At 39.5% G+C, this 14,703-nt stretch overlaps 1 protein-coding gene across 1 annotated transcript in view; it reads left to right on the top strand.

Annotated features, from left to right (window-relative positions):
- Positions 1–14,703, top strand: part of LOC145436531 (complement C3-like) — a 77,219-nt gene that overhangs the window by 40,176 nt on the left and 22,340 nt on the right. Inside the window, exons 22-29 of the mRNA XM_080313894.1 lie at positions 1,230–1,321; positions 1,607–1,746; positions 2,506–2,557; positions 3,891–4,063; positions 6,243–6,381; positions 8,707–8,919; positions 9,834–9,918; positions 12,563–12,722. Coding sequence (XP_080170020.1) covers positions 1,230–1,321; positions 1,607–1,746; positions 2,506–2,557; positions 3,891–4,063; positions 6,243–6,381; positions 8,707–8,919; positions 9,834–9,918; positions 12,563–12,722 — 1,054 coding nt within the window. The remainder of the gene's footprint in view (positions 1–1,229; positions 1,322–1,606; positions 1,747–2,505; positions 2,558–3,890; positions 4,064–6,242; positions 6,382–8,706; positions 8,920–9,833; positions 9,919–12,562; positions 12,723–14,703) is intronic.

Raw genomic sequence — 14,703 nt, 5'->3', positions numbered from 1 at the left:
GTGTATATCAGGGGTTCCCAACATTTTTATGTTCGCAACCCCAAATTTCGGTTTGAAAATGTTCTGCGACGCCACATCCTTATTTGGCGTTCTTGTTACTAATAAAATTGTTAGCACCATCGCCCAAACACCCACGGCCCATGTGGGAAGCTGGCAACTATGTGCGCTGTGTTAGTAATTATGCAATTATGAACTCGTCCCCCTCTGCAAGTCAAGACTATAGCAGCGTATATAGGTCTGTTGGAACGATTTATATTCTATCTAATCGGCGGAGTCAAGTAGACTACTACTACGTGAAATTCCAAGTCACGCGAAATACCGATAGGGCTCTATAAGTTATTCGGCCGTGCTGAGCGTGTGTATATATCGCCGACCTCACTACTACTACGGTAGTTCTTTGACAAGACGATACTGAAAGTGAGCCGTGCTACAAGTCGGCAGCAGAGACCACCATGGGGACGCCTGTGGGAGAGAGAGGGCATGAAGAATGACTGCGAGATAGATTGAAATGCGTTCCCAACAATAAAAAAGCAAAAGATCAATGAACATTATGAAATTCATGTCGTGGAGCACAAGGCCTCAAAAGGCGATAAGCTCCACTGTGTCGCGACCATTATTACATACATACATACATACATACTGTTCCCTGATATCACTACGCTACTACCGACCACTTGTAATTTTCTTGGAAGGAAAAATACCAGACCTATTGATTTCTATGCTGCCGACACTTTCATCTTCATAGTGGTCGCCGGACGCTAACCTCACAGTACATGACGATTTAAAATGAATCTCGGGCGAATCTAATACCTTGTTTGCCGAGTTCGGCTTCCTCGGTGCCGCCGATAGCATCCGCTTGATTGACATTCTTGTAATTAGTATTTAATTTTCGTCTCTGCCACCCTGGAGAATAGGAAAACGACCCCTGGCTTGGGAACCCCTGATGTATATCCATGAGCAAGGCTTACCGTCGATGGGCGATTTAAAATTTATATTACTGTGACATAAAATTAATATTTTCAGTATTGGTCATGTTGATATTTATCTGATGGAATATTGGAACGCATTTAGGGATGGGTCAAAATCGAGTACCATGGTGAGAAGATTCCGAATCGAATATTCGAGTGCCATTCAACATGACATCAGAACATAAGAGGGACTTGAAATGTTCAAAAAGCTAGCTTTCTTAGCGGTACCACGTGTTAAACAGTACGGTTTCTTCATTTCAGGGATTCTGACGGAAAGTTAACTTTGAACGAGAGGGCGACAGACAGCATCACAACGTTTGAATTCGACACAGTCAGCATGCATCCGGAAGATGGTAAATCGTAGATATAATCGGACAAGCAAATGATCCATTGTTAAAGTTGGGCTCCTGGTCCGGGACTAGATTCAACAGTGGCATTTTATAACTACTCACTCGTGATAATCCAAGCACGCTAATGTTTGTATATCGCCAATACAAAATGCTTCTATGTCCACGAATAGAGCAAGGTTGAATCGTCGATTGTTAGTTTGAGACATAATTTTATGCAGGACTGAAGTCAATTCAACTACCCACCATCCAAAACATGTTACGTGATGTTGGCATCGTTGTTATTCTCAGGATTCTGCGTCGCGCCAACCCAGAACATGACCATTTTCAAGAAGGTCTTTGTCCAACTGCGGGTTCCGTATTCGTTAAAAAGACGGGAACAGGCAGAAATTAAAGCTACAGTTTTCAACTATGAATCGGATGTCAGAGAGGTTTTCAATTTCACTTTGTCCTACGATTTATGTTGATAGACACTATATCGATGTACGCATGTAGTATATGAACTTGAGTTAAATATTTGAAACTTGGCTTAATATTAGTGAAAGTGTATACCTTGTACCCAATCGCGAGAAACATATGTCAAATTCCTTAATTCAACTCAATGTCATCACGAGCAAACTTAATGATTACATTTAGGCAAGAGCTACCTGATCGTGAAAACTCATAATAATCACTGACTATCTATGTCGGAGCATTTTCTGGGGATCCACGAAACCAAAATTATTGATAACCTAATTTGTAATTACCTAAATTCGGGAAAACACGAGGCAGTTTCCCTTCATAACTGCTAAAAATTCAGGAATCACATTCACAGAATGGTCGTCTGAGTTGAAATATCCTACTGTGTAAACTCATTTTAATTGCCAAATTACCAATTTAATTACTGATACAAACATATTTCCGTTTGGAGATCTCTTATTGGGCTTTGTGGGACGGTCAATCAGGTCAAATTTGAATGTTTGCAAATCGTTTTGGATTTGAAGTTGTCACTTTCCGCAATTAAAACAGTCGTTTGAAAGAGAAAAGGACTCGACCTTACTCGAGTCAAAACTATAACATCAGGATTTACTTATGACTCGGAACCTTGTGACTTGGTCACAACCCAGTATGCGATTCCAGTACCCGGCGCCACCGTAGCGAATATGTACTTGATTACTTATACTCTTAACGGCATATCATGATTACTTCAGATACAACTATATATCGAGATGAGCGAAGACATCTGCTCCCATTACCCAACAGGTGGTGTTTCATTTTCTTTCTTTGGTAGTCTACTGGATAGAACAGCCTCATTGGATCCTGTAACTCGCACAGAGTTGGACCACTATAGACAAGTTTCAACTTCAAAATTACATTCGAATTGAATAATGTGTAGACTGTTTGTTTTCGATTTATACTACGACTAGAAATACTGGATTCGCAAAATCTGGGAAATTATATCAAATTACGAATTGGAAATAACTACAATAAAACTCAAGCTCGGTGAGAATCGTAAATGTATGTACAGCTACAGGTACAGTACATGTATACTAACCCCAGCCCATTTCGCAGTATATCCAGTTCTCGTGTCGCAGTCGCAAGAATCAAGAATCATATTATAATTAAAACGAGGACATGGAAACATATCATAAATTGCATTAGAATTAGATCACTATCTTTTCGCTATAATTTGTCTAATTCAAGAGTGTCCAGACTAGGGGTCGCGACCTCAATGTGGTCGTTTGCCTATATTCTCTTCAGTAAAGGAGACGAAAAGGAAATAATACTGACTAATAAAAGGATGTTATCGGCGGCTCATTTTGGAATACTTTAGTTCCTTTTTCACAATAGAATAAGACACGAACTCTGAGAAGTGAGAACTCGGTAAACAAGGTTTCAGATCAGTCGAAGCGACATTTTACAGCGCCGCTTACTACAACTTAAAGTTGGTGTCTATGGCCATCACTGCGAAGATTAAAGTGTCGGAAGCGTAATAAAAATCAATATGACGGCAATTTTTACTTCCAGGAAAATTACAAATCACCGGTATATCGTCCTATGCGTTATCAATATATAATGTATAAACAGAAGCTCGGCGCGGCCGAATACATCCAAATCGTTATCTGTATTTCTAGTGCGACAGTATCTTACGTCGCAGTACTTGACCAAACTTCGATGGTATATCTTTCCAAAAGACCTGTGTACGTTGCTATAGTATTGATTTAGCAGCTAATCTAAGGACGGAGGCTAAACAGCTCCCAATTGCTATTACTGCGCACGTATTATTGGCCAGCTTCACACATAGACCGTAAGTAGATATGGGCGAAGGTACGGATCATTTACTAGTACCCAGCATGCCAAATATAGACGTGGGTTCGAGAAACATGTTCAAATCGAAATTTGGGGTCGCAAATATAACAAGTTTAGGAAACCCTGATCGATCTAATTAGACAAACGTATGGACTGGACTCACGTAGAACTATAAGTAGGCGACATTCACACGACTTCCAGGATTTCTGCAGTCGTCCAGAATTACATCTATATGCTGTTCACTATGGTTAATATTGTTGGGTAGTAGATATCATAATCTCTTCAGATGAATTGGTGAAGATCGGAGATTTGAAAATCCGTCCGAACTCGGTAGTTGGCGTCAATTTCATGGTGCTTCCTCTGCGTATACCGAGGAGCAAGAAAGTTACAATCGAAGCGGTAGCATATGACAGTGCAGATGAAGAAATGGATCGTATTAAGAAGTCTATTCCAGTAGAGGTAATATTACTATTACAAAAGATTTACACTTCACACTGGGCTGACTGTGCTATATTATGCTACCTCAAACTCATTACCATGCAGTATATGTGAAGCTCGTGTCGAGTAACCAATTTACCATCAACAAGATAGAATGTTTCCAGATGTGGTCAGTAACGAAGTACTTCTACTTTTTCGAGGTACTCAAGTAGTTTCCCGCTGCTTCTGGTACTGACTCAAGTAGATCTGATTTTCTCTACTTCTACTTCTACTTCGTAATATTTTGTGATCTACTTACTTACTTTTCGCTATTTCCAGTTTGACAAGTAGAAGCAGTCTAATCTTTTAATAAGAAAGATTGTCTGAGGAGTTTCGGGGCTGTTTTCACGGAGTAACAAAACTTTTGTTACGCTTCACGCACAGTAGATATGGAGTGACAAATATGTTTCCGCGAAATTATCGGTGAATATAATTCAGGTACCGAATTGCGTGGTTCCGATCATACGGCATTTTCGCCCATATCAAATATTTCATCACAGTAAATATGGCCCACCATAATGCTCGAAACTACTGTTTCGCAATCCGGAAATTACCTATCGTATCGTAATCTAGCAGCCCGTGACGTGTGCTAATCTGAAAAAGTGGACTCCGGATTTTCTGAAAGTTACACCTGTTTTAGCATATCACCTTTGAAACTTTCTGGACAAAAGACATGAAATATATTATCCACTTTTTAAACGTTGTATTTGTATTTCTCTTTCTATTCCGAGAATCATACTATAAGTTTTAATTACTTTCAGTTCTTTTGTCTGCATAACATAGATGTTGAAGGTTAAAAGCAAGTATAGTAATTACTCTATTTTCCTAAAATAAAGCTACACTCTATGGTAATTTTACGATACATTATATTTTTTTATTAACGTAGGCGTAAACTAATCGCGCAAAGTGTTGCAATCGTATCCGATACAATTTATCAGTATTGCGCTTCGCCTAAACTAGGGGCCTTATAATATGTGGTAGGCCGCCATGGCATGATATTTTCTAAAACGGGATGTTCGAGTAAACAGAGGGCTAGTATCACTTTTTCATATCAATACTATAATTTTCATCCCATGATGCGGACGCATGCTTGTTTTGTCGAAAATTGATCCTCCCCTCCTGGTATGCATCAATATGAATCACACTCCCGGCACCTTGCGCATAGCTCAGTTTGCAGGTTTGACAGTCCATGCAAACGAATTGCGACCGTTTTCGAAACTACTTACTTACTTGAGTAGATTTAAATTCAGTCAATTCTACTTCTACTTGAAATAGTTTCAGGTTGCTTCTGACAAAAGTACTTCTACTCGTACTTGAGTAGATTTTCGCTTCGCTACTTCTACTTCTACTTGAGTAGCTTTCTTGACTACTTTTACCACCTATGAATGTTTCGTATAAACATCTCCATGATATCGATTTACATAATGCTGAAATGAAACCATTATGACCATTATGACCCATTTGATTCCATAACGTCACAAGTCAGATCACACTTTCACGACTTAACGTGACCCCTAGATATGGTGTGAACGTTTTATTCGCGTCCGTGTTCGCTACGAGACCCTCAATATTTCAGATTCTTGAAGGAACAGAGCTTCAATATACAGTGTATTAGTCATATCGAAATAAACCCTATCATTTCCGGATGACGCATGTCCAGCAACTATTGTGAAAATTGAATTGGGTTCTTTTCAATTCTGTGTTCACAGCGAATCTTTCATTTGCGTTGGTGTTCACTGCTCAAACAAACCAGAACCGTTTTGAGTCCGAACCATTCCGTCACTAAGAGCTTTTTCGCTCATAAAATCGCTTGCGTACTTCGAGTTACCGCACCCGAAATGGTGTGCTATAAAGGCGAGGTATTTAGGGCAACAATAATGTCTGTATACTAAGCATTTGCCTACAGCACACACCCATTGGCTATCCCTTGTTACGTGCTAACAACATTGACCTCTAACCGAATGTTTCAACATATGAAAATTGAATTTTTCTACGTTACACACTTATTTCATTTAACATGACTTTTGCAACAATTATAAAGTCCTTCTTCCGCTTATGTATATATACTTTACCTTTGTGTTTTCTTTGCCTATTATCTACAAATCATTCATGTCTTGTGCCCTTCAAGTCACCCTAACGTTGCCTCTTGATTGATTTGCAGCTTGAAGGAGACATTCGAGAAATCAAAGGAACTAGAACGTTTGATCTTCGAAAGAAACCAAGGGAAAATTTTCAATTTGAATTCAAGTTCCCAGAAAACTTCGTTCCAGAAACGCGGCAATGCTGGCTTTACCCATACTGTAAGTGGGTCTCGAGTGGAATACTTAACTCTCAGCAGTGGTCAAACTACTCAGTGTACGCAGTAATCTAGAAGTATAAGTACGTTGTAAATTTATATCTATTCATAAGCACAAGTAGCGATTTGTAAGGCATGTCGAAACTATTTCAAGTGTAAGTAGAAAATGGAAGGTCTGAAAAGTCCTCAAATAGGTTGCAGTGTCAAAAAGTCGATTTGGCCGAGAGGTCTCATGCTTTGTAGCATCCGAGGTGACGAGAATTGTAATTTCGATACCATTTTCCACTGTGGAAGCCTTGAAACCTCGATTGGCCGTATCCCAGCATAAGTAACATCACAAAGCCACTAACGTTACTGAAAGTAACACATCTCCGAAGTCATGATCATCCCACAACGTTGTCACTAAGTGCAATGAAATCGGTATGATCGAAAATAGCCAAGTATCTTCAATGTGATGGAAAACAGGCGTCGTGTTCCTTGTGGTGGCAGAAGAGGTACATATTTGAACTTTGACATATCACATTCTGTTATGACGTCATAATGAGTGATACTCGAATACTCGACTGGAAGCTTTAATATACATTTCAATAATATATTCATAGTAAAATATATTAAAACCCGAAGCTTTTCGAGCTGACACTTTTCAAGGGCAATCGTCAGCAAATGGAGAATTTCAAAAACATGCATCTAGCAACATTGCATACAACCAATTATAACGTCATAGAAACAAACAATATGAAATACAGACACACCGCGAGCGCAGCTAGTGGCCAATTTTTAGATTCACTAAAAATTCCTTCTGCTGACACAAGCGCGGTCGGTGGATTTTAATATAAGACGATTCCAGTGCAGACAGATGGAAATTAGTGCGGCACCGACTCGAAGCATAATGCGTGATTCAGAATTGTATCACTCAGGTACTCGATTTGGTCCAGCCCTATTCGCGACTGTTCAAAAACGGCTAGTAACACTAGACCACAGGTGGTCAAAATAGAAGTTTAAATTGGCGATCAAGTAGAAGTAACATCGTATATTTACAATCAAGTACGACCGGAACAGTGGTTCTTAATCGGTTTTATGTGAAACACTATAGGAGTTACCTGAGCCAGTCTCAGGTGTTCTCTGGAGGTAAAGACACACTCGACTCGTACAGATGATTTGCATTGGTGTTCGGCCATCATTGTCGCAGACGTTTGACCTGATCAGTATAGTAGAATTGTGACAGCTGTGGTGGCAGTGGCATGCTTAGGGGAGGTTGGCTTCGAAATAGAAACCCAGTCTTTCTGAAAATCCAATTCTATCTTCTCTATTTATGAGCCCATGACACTTTACATCTACATTCACATCTTCGCATTTCCAAACTGGTGTCTGAACGGGAACAACATATATACAATGAAGATTTTAATAATGTTTTCGCTTCGTGTTGAAATCATGTTTAAACGGCTTCTGTTCCTTTAACACTCTGTTGATGCACATTTATCGTGATAGATCTTTTGTTTTTATGACGCAGCGAAGATTTTTGGTTCCGCGAAGGCTTGCAAATTCGCGATAGTGTTCGGCGGGTTACTGAAGGTAAAGAACTACCGCACTTTAAGTAGTGATTTCCAAGTGACGAAGGAATTTCGTATATTAGGTCTATAGTTGTCTGTAAATACTGTATTCGGAGAAGAAGTAGAAGTAGACTGAAGTTTATCACTTCAGCAAGTCGTGCAAGTCTAGGCAAAACCTACATGAGTACTTTAAAATATAAAAGTACTTCGCTACAGACCACCTCGGCCGCGCACATAGGTAGTTTTTTAGACACCCCCCCCCCTATATGGCTGTGAAAAATTCCGCACCTCTCCTTTCTCGTCAGATCACTAAATGCAACCAGAATGCTGGCAATTTCAATGATAGTTTGATGGCATGGAAGGTTATGACTGTTGATGCGAGAATTCTTCAGTATATGAAATTACGACTGTACACAGAGCAATAACTATAGATTTGAGGAAAATTTCCAGTTGACCACAGCTTCGCGCCGCCCTTCAGATGCTTTCACGCCCCCAGTTTGAGAACCACTGAGCTATAGCGATGATGTGGCTAATTAATGTCGTTCCTCTCGCATTTTCGTTCACTAAGTTGCTGCAAACCTATCTCTAAATTATACTTTCTACCTTCTAAATTTCATATTGTATAAAGTGAGTATACAGTACTGCCTAAAATCTGTTGAAGTATAGAAGTGGGAGTCATCTATGAACATCACCATTGAGTATGTATTACAAGTATAAGCAAAACCTGTATCGATACTGACATTAAGCCGGAAATTAATAAAGAAGTGTCTCATTTCCAGCTAATTTTATGGGGCCCATCATTGAATTCGATCCTGTAACGAAGCAACCGAGGAACGATGTCACAAAGATCATTAAGCTGCCACATGGATGCGGGGAGCAGAACATGGCCAAAGTGGGACCGAATGTATACGCCCATAAGTACCTGCTTTCTGTCGGAAAAATGCTACCGGGTTCCGCCGAGGAAACAGGATCGATAGAAAAATTGGAAATAGGTCTGTGCTTCGTCTCTCATGCATATCTGTTCCACATCAACCAGAGTTTCTAAATTTTATTTATATATCGCACATTTTAATGACCACACCATAAAATCAAGGATGGACTATTGGTTTCGTTTTTAGATATCCACTCGGGAAAAGGCGCGAAACAGGTCATATAGGTCCTTTCAGGTACCACATCTTGCTTTCCCACTAAGTCCAGTTGACATGAAAGCATGATTTTGAACCAGAATGTGTCGTTTATTTAATTTGCACCATGCTCTAAGGCGGAAATCAGCGAAATACAAGATTTTAGGATGCAGTGTATCGCGCACAGGTATACCGACACTAATATAGATTCGATACAGTGCCTATCGGCCGTGAGCTTTCAATATTGAGAATATGCACACAGGCCCTATTGTTCGGTAAAACGAACTGTCTCAGTCCCATAACTTTTTCGGCGTCATTATCCGTTCTATCGTTGAAAGCAGGCGCTGAATGTGGTGAATCTTAGTTAGCTGGTTGGAATAAAATAGTAATTGTCAGTATATGATTATTATATGATTGTTTAAAACGATACACGGCATAGATTTGTGATTTCCTACTGGACAGAATGTAAAGGCGCAAAAATAGATTATTGCCAAACGGCGCCATTCAATCTTACTGTCACGTCTTCGAGGCTGTGTGTATCAGGCTGTACATAAAACCACGACGTATTACCACCTTAGCGTCATAGGTCACTATAACGTTACTCGGATGTTACGCTCTGGACGGCAACTTCACTTGGGAAATAGTTGTAATAACATATTATACGGTTTCATGTAACAGTTGCATTATTAGTTTTGCTAGGTCATTACCCTCGTGGGGATGGGCGAACGTCATGCGAATACATCTCAATTGAGCTTTACCAAGTTGTGTTGAATTTATTCCAGGCTTTGCGAATGTACTCAACCACAGATGTAACTGCGAGCCGAAAGTTTGGTCCGTTTATTCTCATGTCACTACACCAAGCGCTTGGTAAATATATTATCTTTATTCTCATTGAAAAATTACGCATAATCATACATACCATGACTGCATGTTACTCTTATAGATCACCGCTTCATAGTTCGTATTTCAGAATCTTGCCTTGTAGGCTACTCAGCTACTCAGTACCCAGCTACTCTTATATCTGGAATTCAAATTCTCCATAAGCCTGCAAACGCATAGGATACAGAGCGGAGGTGATTCGAGTCAAGGCTTGAATAGAGTCAAAGTCCATTCATATTTTCTGAATGACTTGACTTGACTCGAATCGCCACCCAAAAATTACTAGACATGACTCAGAATCGGAGTATGGAAAATATAGTCAACTTTTAGTCATCAAATTCTCCTCGCAAACGCATATCATATAATCCTTCATTTACTGGATTCCGTTTCCATTTCAATTGGTTTCGATATTGTTGGTTCCATCATCGGCGATATCGAAGACAAAACGTCTTCCACATGTCCTTACCTGCCGTCAAAATGGCATTATAATATCAATATTCATGACAGCCATTCGTATATATATTTTACGTTATATATATATTTATAAAGACTAAAGTTTATCCTTTCTTAGCAATTCTGAAGAAATCTGGAAATAAATTGATCCTACACGCTCAACGAATATAATTTTCCTCGAGTCCAGACAAATATGAGGTCGACGCATCCGCACATTGACGTCAACTACACACACTGGAAATATTTGAAGACTGGAATTTAATTCGAAATCAACAAATTTGAGATGACTTGACTAGAGTCAAATTTTGCAGTGACTTAATGACTTGTAGGCAATGTTCGCTCTAAGCTGCGCACTTACGCAATTTCGCAGTGCTGACACGGTCTCTGCACACAGAAAATCTAAGCTGAGTACAAAAATGCCGAAGTGACGACCTTTTTTTACGCGCACTGTTGCCCAAGAGACCGCGCAGTGAGTTGGTGAGCGCCCGCAGACTCGTGAAAAATTAGAGGGAACATTGCTTGTGGGCCCCCGTCGCTTTCTGATCTTCATTAGTGAATGTAATCTCCTAAATTCAAGTAATTTGTAAATGACTACTCTAATTTACCTTACGAATCGGATTGCATACCCTGGTCAGAAGATCTGATTGAATCTCTTGTTTTCATAGTCCTATGCTGTGATCGGGCTCCTCACCACCAATTCTGATATTTGCTTTCACGCGCTTGTATATTTTACCTTGTAATCGTCTGCTGAACCAGAATCGAGTATTAATCAGGGCTGTGGAATCGGTATATCTGACCGTCGACTCCAACTCTGACTCCGACTCGAGAGTCTTTAAACGCGCCGACTCCGACTTCTACTATTTTCCTCACAGAGCTCCGACTCCAACAGTTCTACCAATTTAGGTCAAAAATTATATGCCACAGTGACGGGTAAATGACTTTCATATAACCAATAAACATATACAAACATATTATTCACGATGACATGCAAAATTGTTTCTATGTGGCAAAAGCTCGAAATATTCACTGGGCAATTAACATGAAAGTATCCATTTCGAAATATCCTTCCTTTTTCCACGTTATATGTTTTTATAACATAGACAAGCCAAGGATAATATTTAGGAATCATTCAAACATGATATATATCCGATCCAGTATATTTAAAATGGGGGATAATATGTAGGAATCATTCAGACTTGATATATATCCGATCCAGTATAACTAAAATGGGGATAACAACAATAGAAGTGTAGCTCTCGTGTATGTGTCAGCAACTAATACCGAGATGTAGAAAATTTCTCACTACACACTGATCACAAGTACACACTCTCTCACTATTATTAAACGGTGGCCAGAAACGAAATTTATGGAGTAGCCAAATAGCATATGTCTACTTGCACTTAGTCAAGTATCCATGGACTAGGACTATAGGCTACTTGTACTGTTTCCTGAATATCTATCCGACCCAAGTGGCTGAGCTACTTACAACGAATATTTTTGATTTTGTCAAGTGAGAAACAGCGTTTGGTTATATTTGCATCGGGGCCTACGATACTTAATTACTTAATTACCTAATTACCTAAATCAATAATTACTTAATTACTTAATTACGATACTCAATTAGATAAGCGATGTGGTCACTTACAAAACCAGATGATGTGTTTATTCTTTCACGGTATCATGGTATAATTCCAAAAAATCCACCAATTTGCGTCTGCATTAGTAATTTTATATTAGTCGCGAAGACGAATCTTGCAATTTTTTTCCTCGATACGACTGAATTAAAATTTGCAAATTATGTTCAACGTTATCAATATCGTTAGTATCAACAATGATTGTTGGTAGCTTGGTACATACAAATACTATCTCTTATTAGTTATTTTAGGAGACCTCTTAAAGCGATTGTTTTCATATTAAAGACGCTGGAGTCGGAATCAGGCACGGTCAACCTGACTGTGGTGTATTAAGCATTACGTTCTTCTTGGTCATATAAAATAAACATATTTGACCTTTAATAGTCATTCATGTTGTTATGATGTCATACTCTCGACGTTATGTCGTAGGCCTATTCTCCCTATTATACTTGATTCCGAGTCGAATCACTCAGTTGCTAGCTTTTGCTAAGCTGTATTTGCAACAGCAAAATATAACATAGCTGACTTGTATTGTTGTATTATAGGTTGAATGCTTATGACAACAAAGTGTTTGCCCAAGCTAAACAATTCCACACTACAATGGACACGAAACCAATCTGCACCTCTGTTAAATGGTTGACAACGCTCCAAACCGCCGATGGCAGTTTCGATGCCGGAGGACGCGTCCGGAGCCGGTATATGCATGTGAGTTTGACATCTGATAGTGCTAGGAGAGCATTGCATGGACATCGGAAGAGACAATTTAAAATGTAAAGGGAGAGTGCTAGTGCTGAAAAGTATATTGAGCAATTTATTTCCATTAATCAGAAATTGAAGAACACTATGACTGCGAGTGCCTATTTGATATAGTATACGGTTTTCCGCCCCTGGTATATAATCGAGTCAGAAAGTGAAAGATATCGCCATTTACAAAACGGTAACCAACAATTCAACACCAAACTTGAAAAGAATCGCGACACGTGCTTTACCCCAGGCTCAGAACTTGGACCGTTCTGTTTCACTTTATCTCAATGATACCTACAAAACATTCTATTTTAGCGCCACTCTTTTCGCAAACAATACTCAGGTCCTCGCTTATGCCTACACCAGGGGTCACCAACGCGTAGCCTGCGGGCACCAGGTATTCTTCGAAGACCATATGAGTAGCCCGCGAGCCTGCTTTAAAAATCAATTCAATAGCAGCATTTACCAATAATCGTCAGATTATTACCAGTGAGGTTTTAAATATATGGATTGATTGATTTAGCTATTCTTGTTTAGATCACACTAACATGTAACTCACAAATGACAATACATATTTATAAACACTTAAAATGATGATAACAAATATCCTCAATTACAATTAGTAATATACCAAGATGTAATAGAATCACAAGATGTCGAAGACCTAGGTTATGGCGCATTGCCTATACAGGCGACATGACGGAATGTCATTAACGGTCTTCTTGAAAAGGCGGGGGGTTCCCTTATGTTTGCTCGACTTCCAGGACAATGCCAAAGTAGTAAACAACATTAGGCTACTATTTGGTATAGCAGATATCCGTGAAGTACTGGCCGATTTTCAATATCTGTATGACCATATCGTATTGCATCTTTTGACACAGCTTCGTTCTCTTTCACTCAACGCAGTTCAGTACCATGCTTCTAACTTTCTGTAATCCTTGGTGCTGTCCAGTATTATGAAATCAGTCCTGTCTGGATGCTGAACAGTTGGAAATTGAAATTGTAACAGTGCAAAATGAACTCCACCTCAAAGCCCACTGGACTGCAGTAAACTTTCGGTGACTTGTTGACACGGAAAAGTACAGTGGTGTATGCGCAGCAGCTATAAAGATTGCAAGCGTGTTTGGTTCAACTTATCGTTGAGAATCGGCCTTTTCGGACATGCACTTCATCACAAACAAACACAGAACACTCCTCTCTAATGCACATCTGGAACACTTAGGCTACTTAGAGTTGCAGTGTCAAGTTACATACCAGAGTACATCGCACTAGTGACTAGTTGATAGCATGCAATGCCAGGCTTTCCACTGATTTATGAAGAAACTGATATCATGATGTCCAATCTAAAGTGTAACATGATATATTTTAAAATTTTAGTTGACTGTTGTTGTATAATTTATACAAACATGGTGTAAAGTAATTCACGATTTTTTTTTAAATCTTCTTGGCTAGCTAGTTGAAATGAGATGATTGGTCACTCTTAGAAGTCCTACCGCAATGTTATTCCTGCCCAGTGCTATGAATATCAAAGCGGAAATTCAGTCTGGTACGAGTAAACGAGGGGAGTAAATGGTAGCCCGTCGCTTCAATCAGTACCCAAGAAGTAGCTCTTGGTTGCAAAAAGGTTGGTGACCCCTGGCCTAGACAATAGTTGGATGCAAGCTTGAATGCCCGCGCCCGTGATCAAATGACCAAAGTACAATAATAGTGTACAGTCAATGTGTGAACGCAGCGATATCCTGATTGTTGGTCGTGAACAACTTTACCTTTGAAATCGCTATGGTTAACCTTTTTCCAGCGTTTTACGTGACTCGAATATGTGTTGGAAGAGTCACATACGCAGTCACTGAAATCAAAACTGTCACGGACTCACGGTTATGTCGTGTGTTCTACCGCCTTAAAAGCTGTCAACCACGTTGGGTTCTGTTGATACTAGATAAAT

Source organism: Botryllus schlosseri, chromosome 3 (assembly GCF_051294905.1).
Source record: "Botryllus schlosseri isolate E-star chromosome 3, Bs_hap1, whole genome shotgun sequence".
Taxonomy (NCBI): domain Eukaryota; kingdom Metazoa; phylum Chordata; class Ascidiacea; order Stolidobranchia; family Styelidae; genus Botryllus; species Botryllus schlosseri.
Note: the sequence above shows the minus strand (reverse complement) of the source record. Positions and strands in the feature narration are given on the sequence as shown.